At 34.5% G+C, this 16,153-nt stretch overlaps 2 protein-coding genes across 2 annotated transcripts; one reads left to right on the plus strand and one right to left on the minus strand.

Moving 5' to 3' along the window:
• The first annotated feature begins 1,859 nt into the window (after positions 1-1,859).
• On the plus strand, positions 1,860-8,906 carry PIP5K9 (phosphatidyl inositol monophosphate 5 kinase). The gene is made up of 9 exons (XM_078291889.1): positions 1,860-2,144; positions 2,739-3,974; positions 4,587-4,757; positions 5,180-5,345; positions 5,958-6,068; positions 6,551-6,738; positions 7,810-7,946; positions 8,209-8,374; positions 8,496-8,906. The coding sequence occupies exons 2-9, from the start codon at positions 2,791-2,793 to the stop codon at positions 8,761-8,763; spliced, it is 2,391 nt and encodes a 796-aa protein (XP_078148015.1). The 5' UTR covers positions 1,860-2,144; positions 2,739-2,790; the 3' UTR covers positions 8,764-8,906.
• Positions 8,907-9,370: 464 nt separating this feature from the next.
• On the minus strand, positions 9,371-14,300 carry LOC144543582 (NAC domain-containing protein 53-like). The gene is made up of 5 exons (XM_078291890.1): positions 13,497-14,300; positions 12,816-13,013; positions 11,207-11,743; positions 10,562-10,709; positions 9,371-10,134 (listed from the first exon to the last, which is right to left on the minus strand). Exons 1-5 carry the CDS (start codon positions 13,992-13,994, stop codon positions 9,725-9,727), a joined length of 1,791 nt encoding a protein of 596 aa, XP_078148016.1. The 5' UTR covers positions 13,995-14,300; the 3' UTR covers positions 9,371-9,724.
• Positions 14,301-16,153: the final 1,853 nt, after the last annotated feature.

The raw sequence follows: 16,153 nt of genomic DNA on the forward strand, positions 1-16,153 counted from the left end.
TTTACGTGCAATATTTGTTGTATTTATTTAATTTGGTATGGATAAATTTATATATGCAAATGTAAAAGACGTAAATTAGAGTTTATATGACAGTTTTTATCATTTTATGATCTAAACTAAGCCTATATTGATTAAAGCCAATAACAAACACACAACACATTGTAAATGCATTTTTATTTAATTTTATGCATAATATTTATCATATTTATTTGCTTTTAGTACGATACATATAAAGTACAGTAAACCACAACTTTCTTTTTACCAAAGTAAATTTCTTAATTATTTTCCTTTTCTTCTCGTTTTTTTTAGTATTTTTTGTTAATTGTACGTATTTTCTGTTTAATAAACCATCTCCAAACATATCGAAAAAAGCGCTTGGCTCATGGACAATAAATTATATTTACATGTCATGCTTGTTTTGATTTCTGAGACTAATTTCTCATGTCTTCATAATTCAAATCGTACGTATTTATAGAAGTTCTTATCACGTATATAATAGCGGAACGGTTAAAAAATATGTTATGTTCATATTGTATCGTTATCTTTATAGTTTTTATGGTTTAAAAATATAATAACGATATTATTTTGAACCCTGATAAAAGGGAGATGATATGAGTACTCGCACTCTCATCCCTCCATTATCCCCCCAATTTTATTTGTTCAATTTCGTCCACATTTCTCATGATCTATAAGGAATTTTGTGAATCTAAAATCACTAACGTCTTCTACACAATTTTATCTTTCAAATGAGATCCATGATGACATACTTTCGAGCTCGTTATCACACAAGTATTTATACCTCGTCATTTAAGTATTCATACATAGTATTTTTCACATATGACACTGCTGACATTTAAAAGTATTAATATCAAGTATTACAAGTATTTATATCTATGCACTGAAGTATTTATATGGTCAACTATTTTTGTTAGAGAAAGGTTGACGCATGGACGATTAGGGAAATGTGATGCGGAAATGCGGGGTCCACGATTGGGGATAAATACTTACAAGTATAGGTATAAATACTTGTACGATGCGGTATAAATACTTGCACAATGAGGTATAAATACTTGTGTGACGATGAATCCGAAAGTACGTCATCATGGATCTCATTTGAAAGATAAAATTGCATAGAATACATTCGTGGTTTTAGATTCGCAAAATTCCTCATAGAACGTGAGAAATGTGGAAGATATTGAAAAAAAAAAACCCACCTCTAAAAAAGTATATGATTCTTCTCCCCATGTAGTTTGAGTGGTCTCTCTATATAGTTATACATGCAAGTATTAATATCTTAATTTGTAAGCATTAATTTATTATCTTCCAAGTATTTATACTAGTGTTTTGAATAAATTTAATTAAATTAGTTAGTTAAGTTAGTTTATGGGAAGTTAAAATCTGTTTAAGAGATGGGATATAATGCGGGTACTGGAGTGTGGGAATTGAAATAATTATTCCTGATAAAATATGAAGAGATAATTAATGCCAATGGTCAAAATATGTGATTTCAGTCCGAGAACAAAAAATACAATTCTTTTTGTCGGTTTTAATTTAATCATTGCGATCAGACTTGGTCACAAGCTGCAATTAATAAATTGAAGTTATGTTGATCAAAATTACGAATTTATTGTTATTATTTTCAGGTAAATATATTAACAGAGCTAATTTGACTTCACGCAGTGCACGATCAATAGAGAGTTAATTTATAACTTTAATGTGCTGCATGAAGCTAAACAAGCTCCGTCAATATTTTCGTCAAGTTGCACGTGTAAAAAGGGTGGTTTTCGGGTACTCACTCATTTATTCAAAATCAACCTTTTTTTTAAAAAAAAAAAAAATCTTTCCAACTCTTCTTTCTTTTTTCCTCTTCCTTCAAAGCACAGGATCACAAAAACAAACGAACGGACACTTCCTTCGAAGCACACCCACTCCTCTCTCTCTTTTTTTCATTTATTTTTTCTGGAAAGCAGCTGCAAAGTATCACCCACTTTTCCCTCTCCAGTAGCTTGTTTAACAGCTTCTTTTTTCTGCCTCATTTGTGCCCCTTTTGGCATATATAAAAGCCCAATCCTTGTCGCTCAAATCTCTCTCATTAGATCTCGTACCGCTGATACCTCTCCAACAAATCACGCCAGGAGCTAGTTGTAAGCTCGTCCCCCTCCCTCCTGCTTTTTTTTTTCTCGTTTTAATACAGGTTTAGTGTTGCTTCTATATATTGCAATGTTCTAGAATATGATATTTGTATTGGCTACAAACATATAAGAATCTTTTTTTTGGATCATAGTCAACTTCTAGCCTGCTTTGGAGATCTAATTAATTGATTAAGGTTTGTAATGTTTTGTTTTTAGAGGAACTTATAGAAACAGTTTATTAGTGAAAATGCTTTTTATGACTGGTGATATTTCTTTATTTAAAAAGTTTTTTAAGATTTTGATTGCTGACAACTATAGCTGAAATTTGGGATTCCTTCTTGTTTCTTCTGATGTATTAATCTGATTCCTTACGTTCAGATTTTATAATTTGCTGTCCCATACTTTTATAGTTGAGACATGCTTTAGGTAAATCAGATTTTATTCTTGTAACTTGTAAGAAAAATATAACACCTGGTTGGTACACTGCCACTGATAGTCATATGCTTAGCAATATTTGACCTGATCCCTACCTCACCAAAATGCAAAATTGCATGCTTGATTTGTGAACAGAGAGTCTTCAATTCTAAATCAATTATTTGTTTTCAGGTCACTCAATACGAGATACAAAAAGTGGTCTTTTGTTTCTTGATTTTATTGCATGTCAACCCTCACAACCACCTCCGACGAACCAGGAACCGCCACCTGTTCAGGCAGAACTGGGCCCCACCGCGATGCCAGTTGCAACCTAGAACAAATTCTCTTGCAGGAATTAACTCCTTCCAGTAGTCAAAACACAAGTGCCAGGTTTCGAGTAGGCAATGTTACCCTTCCGAATGGGGACAGCTATGCGGGTACACTATTGGGTAGCCTGCCGGAAGGATCTGGCAAGTACATATGGTCTGATGGGTGCACTTATGACGGCGAATGGAGGCGAGGAATGAGGCACGGGGAAGGGAAAACCATATGGCCTGATGGGTGTATTTATGAAGGAGAGTATTCGGGTGGGTACATGCATGGTACAGGTACGTTTATCCGACCTGATACCTTGACGTACAAAGGTCGATTCAAATTGAATTTAAAGCATGGGCTAGGGTTTCAAACATATCCAAATGGAGATGTATATGAAGGTCCTTGGATTCAAGGTTCAATAGAAGGTAATGGTAAGTACACATGGTGTAATGGGAATGTCTACGATGGAAACATGAGAGATGGCTTGATGAGTGGCAAAGGAACGCTTACATGGAAAAATGGCGACACTTATGAGGGAAATTGGCTTAATGGAATGATGCATGGTTATGGGGTTTACACTTGGAATGAAGGAGGATGCTATGTTGGTACATGGACAAGAGGATTAAAAGATGGAAAAGGCATGTTTTACCCCAAAGGATGTACTGTGCCGGCCACACATGAGTTTTATTTAAATGTTCTTAAAAAAAGAGGCTTGTTACCTGATTTAAGGAGGAACAATCTGGGGTCACGTATCCTTCACTCATCTACAGTTGATATGGGAAATATGAAAATTGGTATTACTAATGAAAGGTCCCAATTGAAAAATATGCCATTGGAAAGAAGGTGGAGTCTTGATGGGGCAATGATAGAAAAGATTGTAGGTGAGAGTGAGGATCAGGCACAGGCTGAGAACGGTGCACCAATCTTAGAGAGAGAGTATATGCAAGGGGTGCTGATAAGTGAGGTTGTGATGAGTGGTGCATTCCCAGTGTCTTCTAGAAAGGTAAAGAAGCGTCAGAAAAGGATGGTACGGGATATTAAGAAGCCAGGCGAGACAATTATTAAGGGGCATAGGAGTTACGACCTTATGCTTAGTCTTCAGCTTGGCATTAGGTAATTTGGTTTCTTATGTTTCTTTTGTTGATTCTTGATTCTCGTATTAGCACTCTATTTTTTTCTCCAAAGTTGCAGAAATTACTATACTTTTTTTATTTTATTTATATTTACTATTGGTGATTTTTTATATGACTGTGGTGTGGTTTTTGGACCAGAGCACTGGATTTGGTACTGTTGCCGTAATTGAGCTCGATGTTGATTGAATTTTTTTCTGGTATATAATTTCTTATTGATATGATGCTTATACTGTAAGATTTGGTCAGGTAAATTAGGGGGACAAACAGTTTTATATCTGGTATTTTTTGGTACTACACTGGTACTGATTCTGCAGTATGATGCCTTTCATGATATTTTTATTATAGTATACCGACTAGGCTATCTAGGATAAAGGTAACAGAGGATTTTTGGCTTCATGCAGCACACAAACCAGATGCAGCGCTGTTTTGATTTTAATAGTCCATGTGTTTCATGAAGCCAAAACTGCTCTGTTAAAATCTTTAACCGCTATCTATCATGTTTATCACTGTTACCACCTTTTTATCAGACCGGTTTTCCAGTAACTCGTGTTAAGTCTCAATAGTGTTTGAACAGTACTACAATTTGAATTAGGTATACAGTTGGAAAAATTACACCAATACAAAGGCGTGAGGTGCGCACCTCAGATTTTGGTCGAAAAGCTAGCTTCTGGATGAACTTCCCAAGACAAGGCTCACAACTGACACCTCCGCACCGTTCCCAGGAGGATTTCAAATGGAAGGACTACTGCCCCATGGTCTTCAGGTTCTTTTCCTCTTATTGCATATCAATGAATTAAACAAAAGACAAGTAAAACAAAAGAAGGGGGAATTTCATGTATACCCCTCAAAACCTTTACGATTACGTATTCCCCCCACTTAAGTTCATAATATCATATTTACCCTTCTAAATTTCAAAAACTCACAAATTTACCCATTTTTATTGTCTTTTCTATCAAAATTCATTTTAAAGGGTAAAATGAGTAATTTATAAACTTAAAATGAGTTTTAATAGAAAAGACAATAAAATGGGTAAATTAGTGAGTTTTTGAAGTTTAGAAATATGATAATATGAAGTTTAGAGGGAAAAATATGTAATTTTGAAGTTTTTTAGGGGTATAAATGAAATCCCCCACCCAAAAAAAAAAGGTTCTAGAAAGTCATGGGTTAGTTGTATTCTAATGACAGGAACTTGCGGGAGATGTTCAAGATAGATGCAGCAGATTACATGATGTCTATTTGTGGAGATGCAGCACTTAGGGAACTTTCTTCTCCAGGGAAAAGTGGCAGTGTTTTTTTCCTCTCTCAAGATGACCGCTTCATGATCAAGACCCTTCGCAAGTCTGAGGTTCAGGTAAAATGCTTATACCGTTCATCCATGTATTCTCCTCCAAAATGAGCAATGTCTTTTATACCACAATAAAATATATATAAGAGTGAGGCTATGGTACTATGCATATCATGGATTGGTCCATACTATGGATCGATATCTTCATTTTCAAAGTTCAAATAGTCTACCTGAACCGTTCAACAAGGTCTCCGTATGAAAATGTACCTGCAGACTATATTTTACGTTTTTTAGAAAAATTTTACCATGTTTTTAGATAGGTAGAAAATCACTACTTTTGAATGGTCTAGAATTGTTAGATCAACTGATTTTCTACCTATCTAAAAAAATTGTAAAAAAATGTAAAATTTGATCACAAGTACATTTTAATACCGAGATAGACGGTTCAGATCGATTATTTGAATTTTGAAAATGGAGATATTGGTCCATAGTACAGAGTAGAGACCAATAGGCGCTATGCATAGTACCATAGCTTCACTCAATTCCTTGGAAGAATTAAAATTAATTAAGATTCTTGATGATTAAAGAACCTAGAACCTGCTGGTCTTATTATAGCCTATTAAGTGTTAATCAACAGCACAAGGTCAGGGTGGTCTTATTATTCTCTACTCATGACAGGTACTATTGCGAATGCTTCCAAATTATTATCATCATGTCAAAACATATGACAATACCCTCATAACCAAGTTCTTCGGCCTCCATCGCATCAAACCTTCTAGCGGTCAAAAGGTATCAGTAACAAAAACTTTTATTTAGATGCAATTCTTTTGGTTATATTTCTTGCCTTTGTAATTTTTATCAGTAAGTTGACAAGTAGTCCTTTCGTCTTGTGTCATTGCTGCTCTGGTCCCTCATTTAGTACCTATCAATTTAAGTTTTTAAAACTATTTACATTTACCTTCCACCCCATGTATGTGGCATGTCTTGTTTGTAAAGTCCAACAGGGGTAAAATATGTGATATATGTAGTAATGAAAAAATTTCGATGTACAAAGACGGATATGAATTGCTTCAAAAGAGCTAAGGATGTGATGTTGATCTAGATAAACTTTTATGAAACTTAAAGAGGGACCCAAACAACCCAAAAGAAAAAGAAAAAAAAAGAGTTAAGAATCGCTATACTGTAGTGATGCTTTGAGACCATTATGTTATTTCTCGTGTCATCACATATTTATGAAAATACTTTATCTATTTTCTTGTGTGCATTGGCAGTTTCGGTTTGTGGTAATGGGAAACATGTTTTGCACAGAGTTAAGAATCCATAGAAGGTTTGACTTAAAAGGTTCATCCTTGGGCCGATCTACTGACAAAATTGAAATCGATGAAAACACAACACTTAAGGATTTGGACTTGAATTATAACTTCTATCTTGAACCTTCTTGGCGTGAGGCACTGTTTAGGTAAGTGATTTTGTAATAGTATTATTCTTTTTGTAAATTGCCGCATTACCTGTTATGTGCAAGTATAGGGGAACGTCAAATATGCTAGGAAGTTCTGTTAATAATTGCATTCAGAACAGGTTTTAACTTTTAAGAACAATTATATTTTACTAATGAAATATGAAGTTCCTAGTTAAAATATAGATCTATTCAAACGCAAAGTTATTTATTTCCAAAATGCAATGAAATTAATTCTTCGAGACATTTTTTCTCAGATGCCTAAGGAAAAAAAACAGAAAACAGGATGTGTACATGAAATGCAATTGCAAGTTTTGAATTCTTCTCATTGGTTACTTAATAGGATTCCCCTTAGACCCTTGTACTATAAACACGCTGACCAAATTTAAGTTTTCAGAGAAGAAAATCAATAGTACATACTGCATCAAATGGTCAGGTGTAATAAAATAACAAAACAGAAACACATGCAATTACTAACTTTATCATTTTTTTATATGGTCAAATTCTATGATGGAGTTATATGGGCTGTTTCTTAGAAAACATGGGTTTCGGAAAAACACTTATGATTTTCGGGGAGGTAAATGCAAAATTTACAATTGTTGGAGGGTATAATGAAACATAATCTTTCTTAAGTTAATTGTTTTTTACTTTTAGTCTTGCATCCAACTGCAACAAAATAAATGATAGTTTTTTGCTTAATTGGAGCCTTGGTGGTGCATATACAGGTTACAATTAATCTTAAGTTAACAAAAATTACAAATCAACAGACAAAACAAATATACCCATTAAAAAGTTGATAACCCTCTAGATAAAAGGTCAGTCAACTAAATAAGACTTGGGTTGAATGTTAGAATTTGGCATCTTCTCAATAAAGCACGCCAAAAATGAAATCTAACATTTTTTTTTTGCTATATGCTCCGAAAGAATATTGCTTTTTGACAAAAATTAGAGATTTTCTCAATTTCAAATCTGTCTCATTGATCTTTTCAGTCCGTCTAATTGTAAATTTTATAATGGTCTTGTTCTCAGAAATTTGAACTCAATTAGAATTTGCACTGTTTAATCATCATGCAGGCAAATGGAGATTGATAGCAAATTCCTAGAGACAGAAAGGATAATGGATTACAGCCTATTGCTAGGGGTACACTACCGTGCACCTCAGCATCTCCGGTCTCGTCAAAATGCGGGTCTGGCAGTCCTTCAAGAGGAAGGTTAGTGTCGGTTTCTATAATGGTTTTTTACATTTGCTCCAATTTTTCTTTCAGTCCAATTCCCTAAGAAGCAAGCTGAATTGGTGGGTTGTTAAGCATATTTATTGCTGTTGTTAGAGAATTGTACCAAACACGCTATTATTTAAATGCTTGCTCGCTTGTTATTATTTTGACACAACTGAATATGATACATTTACAGAAGAAAAGAAGATTTTTTTTCTTTTGGTAAAACTATGTTTAAGACTTGATACATTTTGCACAGATGCTCAGGAGGATGAAATCGGGAACTACCCACAGGGACTGGTATTGGTACAGCGTGGAAATGATGAAAATAGTGTGGTGGTGGGCCCACATATCAGAGGTAGCCGCCTACGTGCCTCAGCTGCTGGTTTTGAAGAAGTGGATCTTCTCCTTCCAGGCACTGCTAGGTTAATTTTCCATTGATCTCCGTTTCACTTTTTAATTTACATCTCAATTTATTTTTGGTGCCTGTCTTGCTTTTTAAAACTGCATTCAAAATGATTAGGCTCTTTTTATCAATTGCACCAGGTTACAAATCCAGCTAGGAGTGAACATGCCAGCAAGGGCTGAGCATATACTAAGTGAAGATGAGACTCAACAAGTACACGAAGTCTACGACGTGGTGTTGTATCTGGGTATAATCGACATTCTACAGGAGTATAACATAACAAAGAAAATCGAGCATGCCTACAAATCTATTCAATTTGATTCTGTCTCAATCTCTGCTGTAGATCCTGAGTTCTACTCTAGGCGTTTCTTGGATTTTATCCAAACAGTTTTCCCTGAAAACCCCTAATCTTCTCGCTGTAGTACGTACCAAAATTACGTTGCTTTGCTGAATATAAGATGTAAATTATTACAACAGCTTGCTATTACTATTCTTTATGCAAAGACCACAATATTTCTGAGCACGGGATAACAGTTTTGACTTTTGACTTGTAATTTTACAGAATATAAAATTAAAAACATAACATGGAGAGTGCGACTGGTAATATGTATATTACAGATCGAGACCTGTGCAATGAATCTATATCTTTATTTTTTTTTAAGTACAATTAATCTTAATCGTTCAATATAATTTTTATATGAAAATGTACTTAGAAATCAAATTAAAATTTTTGAAAATATTTTTACTATTTTTTTAGATAGGTAAAAAATTACTACTTTCATATGGTCCACAAAGTTTAGATCAAGTAGTTTTCTACCTATCTTAAAAAATTAAAAAATAATAATTATAAAAAAATGTAACAGTTCCATATGGAGAATATATGGAGATTATGTTGAACAGTAGCGTGCATTATAAAGATATGTTTAAGAGTTTATATCATAATTTCATATGAAGATCATTGAAGATAATGTTTAACGGTTTAGATTAATTGTTTGAACTTCGAACAACAATATATGGATCTGTAACTCACTCTAACATGAAACTCAGTTGGCAGTACGACAATTGCATTAATCAAGTTTGACAGAGAAAATTAGTACATTCACATACGTAAAACACCGTAGAAATAAGAACATGGTTGTTAAAAAACGAAGGTCGTAGACATTTACTTCACCAACTTTATCAAATTCTAAACCACTACAAACAATACATCAAGTTTTAGTCCATGGAGATCATGGAGCACAAAAGTGTCTAGAAGTTAACAAACATCATGACATGTTATGCGTATAAAGTCGTATTCTCCCGAGCTCATCATCTCTTAAATAATACTCGTAAAATAATACGACTCAAAAGAAGCAAACAGCAGCTCAGCTCACTGGCCCCTGATACAGGTTGCCAACTTGTAGCTCAAAGTAAGAATTGCCAGAGAAACAAAGATAAGATAAAACCCGCTCCTTAAAATAAATGAAGCTGTGTTGTCTTGTTGCATTTTTGTGACCATTGCTGTTGGTTCAAATGGCGATGATTTTGTCAGTAGATCAGTAGCATCAGTACCGTAAGAGAACACAAAGCTGTATAGTCCATTTTTGTGCAAGGACCAGTCGAGGTCACCCCTTATTTGGATCATGCCAGCTGTTACGCGAATTGGACCCGCAGCATTGGAAGCTGCAATTGACTTGCTGGACCCGGCACCATATTCTGACGCCATTGCAGTAGGCGCTGAGATTGAACCCAACATACTGACAAGACGCTTCCTGATCGACGATTTGTCACTGTATTCATCTGCATCTCAAAGAAAGACTATGTTAGAGGGATATCCAGAGAAATACTATGTTAGGGTTTTTCTAAGAAAGTTTAGGGACAAAAACCTGAATTTCCCCTACACAAAAATAATAAAAAAGAAAAACACAACCCTCAAGAAATAAGTTCAACTAATAATAGTGAATGACTTGAGTGTTAATACAACTGTACTATATTCAAGATTGAACGCAGCTAGTAAGAAAGCTACGAGTGTTCATGATAAACAACAATGAATTCACTATCGGTAATGCCTGGTTTACCACCCAGGGACCTTTAGTGGATATACCTTAACTGAAATTCTAGAATTACTATGAGAATAAGGACAAACATAAAAACTGCATACTAATTATATATTTCATAGCTTATATAAGATCTTTTTGGTGCACCATTTAACAAAACAGTAGGATACCTGATAGCTCAGGGCGATCAAAGGTCTTTCTCTTCAAGCTGTTAGTGTCATCAGACGTTGAAGGCTCAACAGAGGAGGAGCACTCACCCATTAACATTTCCTTTGGCTCTTCCTTGGGAGTAGCATCACTTACCATGACATCATCATCCTATAGGCACAGAGAGAGAGAGAGACTCAGTTAGTACATAGCAGGTCAAATATCAAGTTCATTTACACTGACTTTAAAGTTTTTAATTTACTCAACACCAGCTTCAACTTGAACCATTGATCACTTTTCATTAGTCAAAGTTAATCGAGCAAATGTATACCAAGAATTGGTGCAATAAATGTCTAGGCCACACCAGATTATGGGGGTAAATGGCTGGTAGGACACTATACCAATAGCCTAACATCATACATGAAACTCGAATACTAAATTGTTTGCATAAAGGAATTATTTTAGTATTTTAGGGTTCCAGGGCCAGAGTTGAACCTTGACTATATATAAAAATGAACTGATTCCTGATTCAAACTCGAGAGACTTCAGCATAGAAGTTTCTATTAAAAGTTTGTCTGGTAAAACTCTTGAAGGTTTGCAACATTCTCATTAGAAAAACTGAATGATCATCGAATCAACAAATTTAAATTGCCATGAATACAATATACCTTTTGCATGTTGCATTCCTCCATGTTTTGCACAGGTGCTGAAATATCATATTTAATATCGACATCAGTCTCATCAAAGTAGGCCATCAAATCATCAAAATATCTCCCATCCGACACCCCATCATCCTCATTCACATTGTAGAATGTTTTGCCCTCATCTATCTCACTGCTCCCAAAATCATATTCACAGATTTGAGGGGACCTTATTGGATCCTCCTCATCCTGTCTCATCTCCAAATTGGGATCGGTATCATCAGTGGTATAATTGTCAAAGAACTCATCAACATTCAATATCTCTGACAGATTGACGATCTCATCATCCCCACCTGGGCATGTGGGGTCATCACGTGTCCTTAGCGCCCACGAGCTTTCATGGGCCCACTCTGATTTTATCAGATTCTCAGTTGCATTATCTGCAGGTTTACAGGTTGTGTTGTTAGTGGATTCATCAACTTCTTGTTTGATCTGCTGCTTAGTTTCTACTTTATCCTGCTGATCATCAGGAACAGAGGGATTGTGATCGAGCGGGTTTTCATTCTGAAAAAAAGGCACGCAGCAGTTAGTTCTTAAGATGATAATCTCATTTCTCAATAATGTAAGCATTCAGGTTCCAACCAACAGTATTTAACATGGATTAATATATATAAAACGAGTTATTAAAAAGCATATATCATATCAATTAGCCTAATTTTCCTTTATATATTAAAGATGGTAGTGAGAGAGGTGCAAATCAAAGGTTGCTGTTGTTGATGTATTGCACATTGATGTAAAAAAAGGCCAGTTTAGCATGTTTCACATTTGACCTAACCTGCCCTCACTACTTTCAAAGTTCTTTTTTATTTTTCCTTTTTGTGTGTGTTATGCTTAATCCAATTTTTGGTGAAAGCATTTATCTCATTTTGGAATTTGTTAATCTTCAATTACATATTTTTGTTTACTAAATCCTATTAATTTTAGGCTGATTTCACTAATATTACTATACTTCTGAATATTTTGATGCGAAAAAGTATGCTGAACAACTTTAAGTGTTTTGTATATAGCGATTTCAGATCAAATTACCTTATGGCTTAACATATGCTTAACGGTAATTAGATTTTACAGATACGTGCGACACCTTCTAATCCTAAAAGTGCAATAATTACAATTGGACAGAATTTAATTGTTATTTATGAAATGAAAACCTAAAGTAAAACTCTAACAGTTTATAGATTTGAAATTTTTAGATACAAAACGATCCACCGCATTGCGCAGGTATATAACTAGTAGGGTACAGTTGGCCCAATTGACTACTGATAACAGAATGTGAATTACAACAAATTTGTAAGGAGACTTAATGCCATTGTGGTGCAAAAACATAATATGCAGTAAGATGAGACTTACCTAACAACCAACTGCACAACAACTTTTGTCACAACTGATTCAATGTTTCCAATAATTGAACAATTCTGGGGTGAATTAAGAAAATTGTTGCAAATCACGGGAAATTAGCTTACAACGAGGCTTATAAAAAACTATCAAGGTACTTCTAGTTGATCTGAAACTTAAGTGGCATTATTATTATTATTTTTTTCTACACAATTCCAGAACAATATTTAACCGGTGCACTTACAGGTAAGAGGTCATTCATTTGAAAGTATTCATCGTGTAGTTCGTCATCTTTCTCGACTTGCATGACTGCAGACATAGCCTCATCTCCTCCATTCATCTCCTGTTCCCATTCCTCCTCCACAAATGGAGCTCCGTACTGTGCCCCATTCTGAGGACCCGACCCACTTTTCTGGAAGATCCTACACACCACGTACAAATCCTTCCATCCCAACCACCAAATTAAAAAGCACATGTCAAGAATTGAATATACAAGGAAAATTAGCAGAACTGGTCCAAAACCAAAGGAAAGAACCTTTCCAAAAACAAATGAATAATCATAAAATGGGAGAGTCTAGATCAACTGCTTCAGAAATATCACCAAACTATGCAATATATGGACTCAATTACTAAGATGGCCATAAAGCACATTGCCTGATTTATAATTCCGTGACAGGAAATTTAGCAATGTAGAAAGAATCCTAAACCCACAAATCCAACTGCAAGAGGAAAATAAAGCACAAGCAACCGGGAACAAAATTTCAAATAATAAAACTAGCAATACGAATAGAAAATGTTCAATTCACAAACTTCACACAGCAAAGCTGAAACTGCATCACTCACAGCTAAAGCCCTCAATTTTATTTTATTTTAAAAAGGAAACAGTCGAAACGCAAACCAATTCCCAACATTCCCCAATTGGTACCTGTGATACGGCTGTTGCAGGGGCTTCATCCAACACACCTTCCCCTTCAATTCGGTACTCGTGCATCACCCAATTCGTCCTCTTACCACTCGGTGCACGCCCCATGTGAAAAACTAGCGTCTTTTTCATCCCCACGATCCGATCTCCTCTCTTCACCTCGCGATCCTTCCCAGTTGTTTTCCAATAACCCTCCTTGGTCGCTCGATTCGTTCTCGACTTGTTGGAGTACTTGCGATCCAGGGGGCTGAAAAAGTACCACTCCAAATCGCGGCTCCTGATCCGCGATTTGGTGGGGAGATCCCATGGCTCGAACTTATAGAGATCGATCTCTGCGATCGCATCTAAGCGAAGGGGACGATTCAAGATCTTACGCTTGAGGTAGTAGATTACAAGTTCTTCGTCGGTGGGATGGAAACGAAACCCAGGAGCGAGTGGCACCGCTGGAGGTGACGGTTTAGGGCTAGGGTTAGAGTTTGAATTAGGGTTTTGAGTGGACATCGGAGAAGAAGAAGGTAGGTCCAATTGGAATTTGGATTTTGAAAGCTATTTTGAAACTGCTAGAAGGGGTTTTGAACTGCGTGGAAGAGTTGGGGTCTAGTGTTTTGAGGGGAAGGTAAAGGGGTTGGAGAGACGGAAGAGGAAAGCAGGTGCCTCTAAATATGTTCTGTGGAAGGAATTTGAAAGTAATATCGTATAGCGAGTCATTTTGAAAGTAACTTAAGCTTTCGCTAACTGTGGAGCCCACTGCATGGAGAATCCTACACAGATAATACACTGATGTGGATACCTGAGATACGTATTACGCGGATAATGTTTAGAACGTTCTAGAATTAAATATCTGAACTGATTTTCCTTTATTATCACATGTATTTTTAGATAAAAGAAATATTAACCTTTTCACATAATACATAATTCGATGTATGTTAATGAATGATATTATGCAACATATATTACTTTTAGTATTATATTTGGTGTTATCTATAACAGAAATTTAAGGATGGCGTTTGCCCGTAGTCTAGGAAGTTAATCTTAGACCGGGTTTATATAACACGGTATTAACTTTAGAAATATCAGTGCTTTGTCAGTTTACTGCAACAACTTCGGAAATATCGTTCCACACGTTACCGCCGCTTTGTTCTTTCTTTCTCGTTTAGTTTTAATTTATTTTTCGAATATACTTTGAGTGTAATAGTTGAATTAGAATCGATGAAAGTGCAATTTTTACAGCGACGGTATCGGGTAATGTATCGTGATCGTGTGCTTTCTAAATCATTTACTCAATGATGAGCAAAAGATATTTCAGATTAAAATCTTGATATTTTATATTTTGACAAGTATAATTTTAGAGTAGCGGCTATAATTTGTATAAGATTTATAATTAATAAAAAATTATATAAATTTGAATTTAGCATTTATTTTGACACCTGTGCAGTTGACCCTGCTAGAAGATGAAAACAGCTCACCTGGAAAGCTCCTTTCATGACATAAGGAGGTCATGCAAGCATGGTTGATTGTGTCCTGTAATGCAAGTTATATATAATTATTTTTGCAATACTATAATATTTTACTTTAAATTATATAAAAAAATATTTTCTTTTTTAATAGAAGTATCTTGATAGAAGATCAATATAGTTATAAAAACAAAGTTTTATGTATAACCTTTAAATACTTTAAAAGTACGAACTTTTTCTTTTAAATTAATAGCAAATTATCTTTCGAAATTAGAAAAACTCTCATGTATAGTCGATACAATTTAAGGTATATCAAATATATATAAATCTTAAATTAATTGTTTTTAAGCAAAAATGACAACAGTTTTAATAGGGAGTTCAAACACCTCCATCTTTTGTGTCTCTATCATGTCATTATTTTTAAAACTAAAATAACTTAAATTTCAGCATTAAAACGTTAGATGTGATCTATATTATTTTCTTTATGTACATGTAAAAAGATCATAGCATTTCAATTTTGTTTTAATTTGTATCAGGAGTTTGCAAAAATACGATATGGGTAAATTATGGACATTGGTTTTTCAACTTATTGATTCATATAAATCAAAATAAAATAAAAAATTGATAAGTTTTTACATGTAAGTACAAAAAATAATATTGATCACATCTAATAAATTTATTTTGACATATAAATTTTAAGATTTTTTATTAAAAAATAAAAAATAAAAACACAATAAAGATACAAAAGATAAGGACACTCGAACCTTCATCTCTTTAATAAACTATGTACTGCTTTATCCCTCTATTTTAGTCCATTTTGTCATCAAGCAAAAAAAATATCAAACTCCTAATTTACTCTAAAACACCCATTAGATTTAAATGCTTTTCAAACGCGTGTACATATAGAAAAATATATTGTTAGAGAGTATAAAATGGTTAAACATTTTAAAGGCAGGTTTAACGCAATTTTTAAGAGCTCGACAACAACTGAACACGGACGGAAGTCAGACTTTCAAGTTATAGGAGTCAAACGTGAATGAGGATTAATCATATAAAATTTTCATGTTACAAATGTGAATCAATTTTACAATATCTATAACATTCTATTTGAAACTATATAGAAATCGTGTATAAGTACAAATTTTTTAAAAATAAACGAGAATCAATTGACCTTCATAGCTTGAACATACCTCAGCCTCTGCAACT

Source organism: Carex rostrata, chromosome 25, assembly GCF_964058835.1.
Source record: "Carex rostrata chromosome 25, lpCarRost1.2, whole genome shotgun sequence".
NCBI lineage: Eukaryota > Viridiplantae > Streptophyta > Magnoliopsida > Poales > Cyperaceae > Carex > Carex rostrata.

Excerpts from the sequence above, each read along its gene's own strand:
- PIP5K9 (XM_078291889.1), top strand. The coding sequence starts at position 2,791 with ATGTCAACCCTCACAACCACCTCCGACGAACCAGGAACCGCCACCTGT. Across the intron at positions 5,346-5,957 it reads TTCGCAAGTCTGAGGTTCAG|GTACTATTGCGAATGCTTCC; the intron begins GTAAAATGCTTA and ends TACTCATGACAG. Across the intron at positions 7,947-8,208 it reads GGCAGTCCTTCAAGAGGAAG|ATGCTCAGGAGGATGAAATC; the intron begins GTTAGTGTCGGT and ends CATTTTGCACAG.
- LOC144543582 (XM_078291890.1), bottom strand. The coding sequence starts at position 13,994 with ATGTCCACTCAAAACCCTAATTCAAACTCTAACCCTAGCCCTAAACCG. Across the intron at positions 11,744-12,815 it reads AAATGAATGACCTCTTACCT|AATGAAAACCCGCTCGATCA; the intron begins GTAAGTGCACCG and ends CCTTTTTTTCAG. Across the intron at positions 10,135-10,561 it reads TGATCGCCCTGAGCTATCAG|ATGAATACAGTGACAAATCG; the intron begins GTATCCTACTGT and ends TTTGAGATGCAG.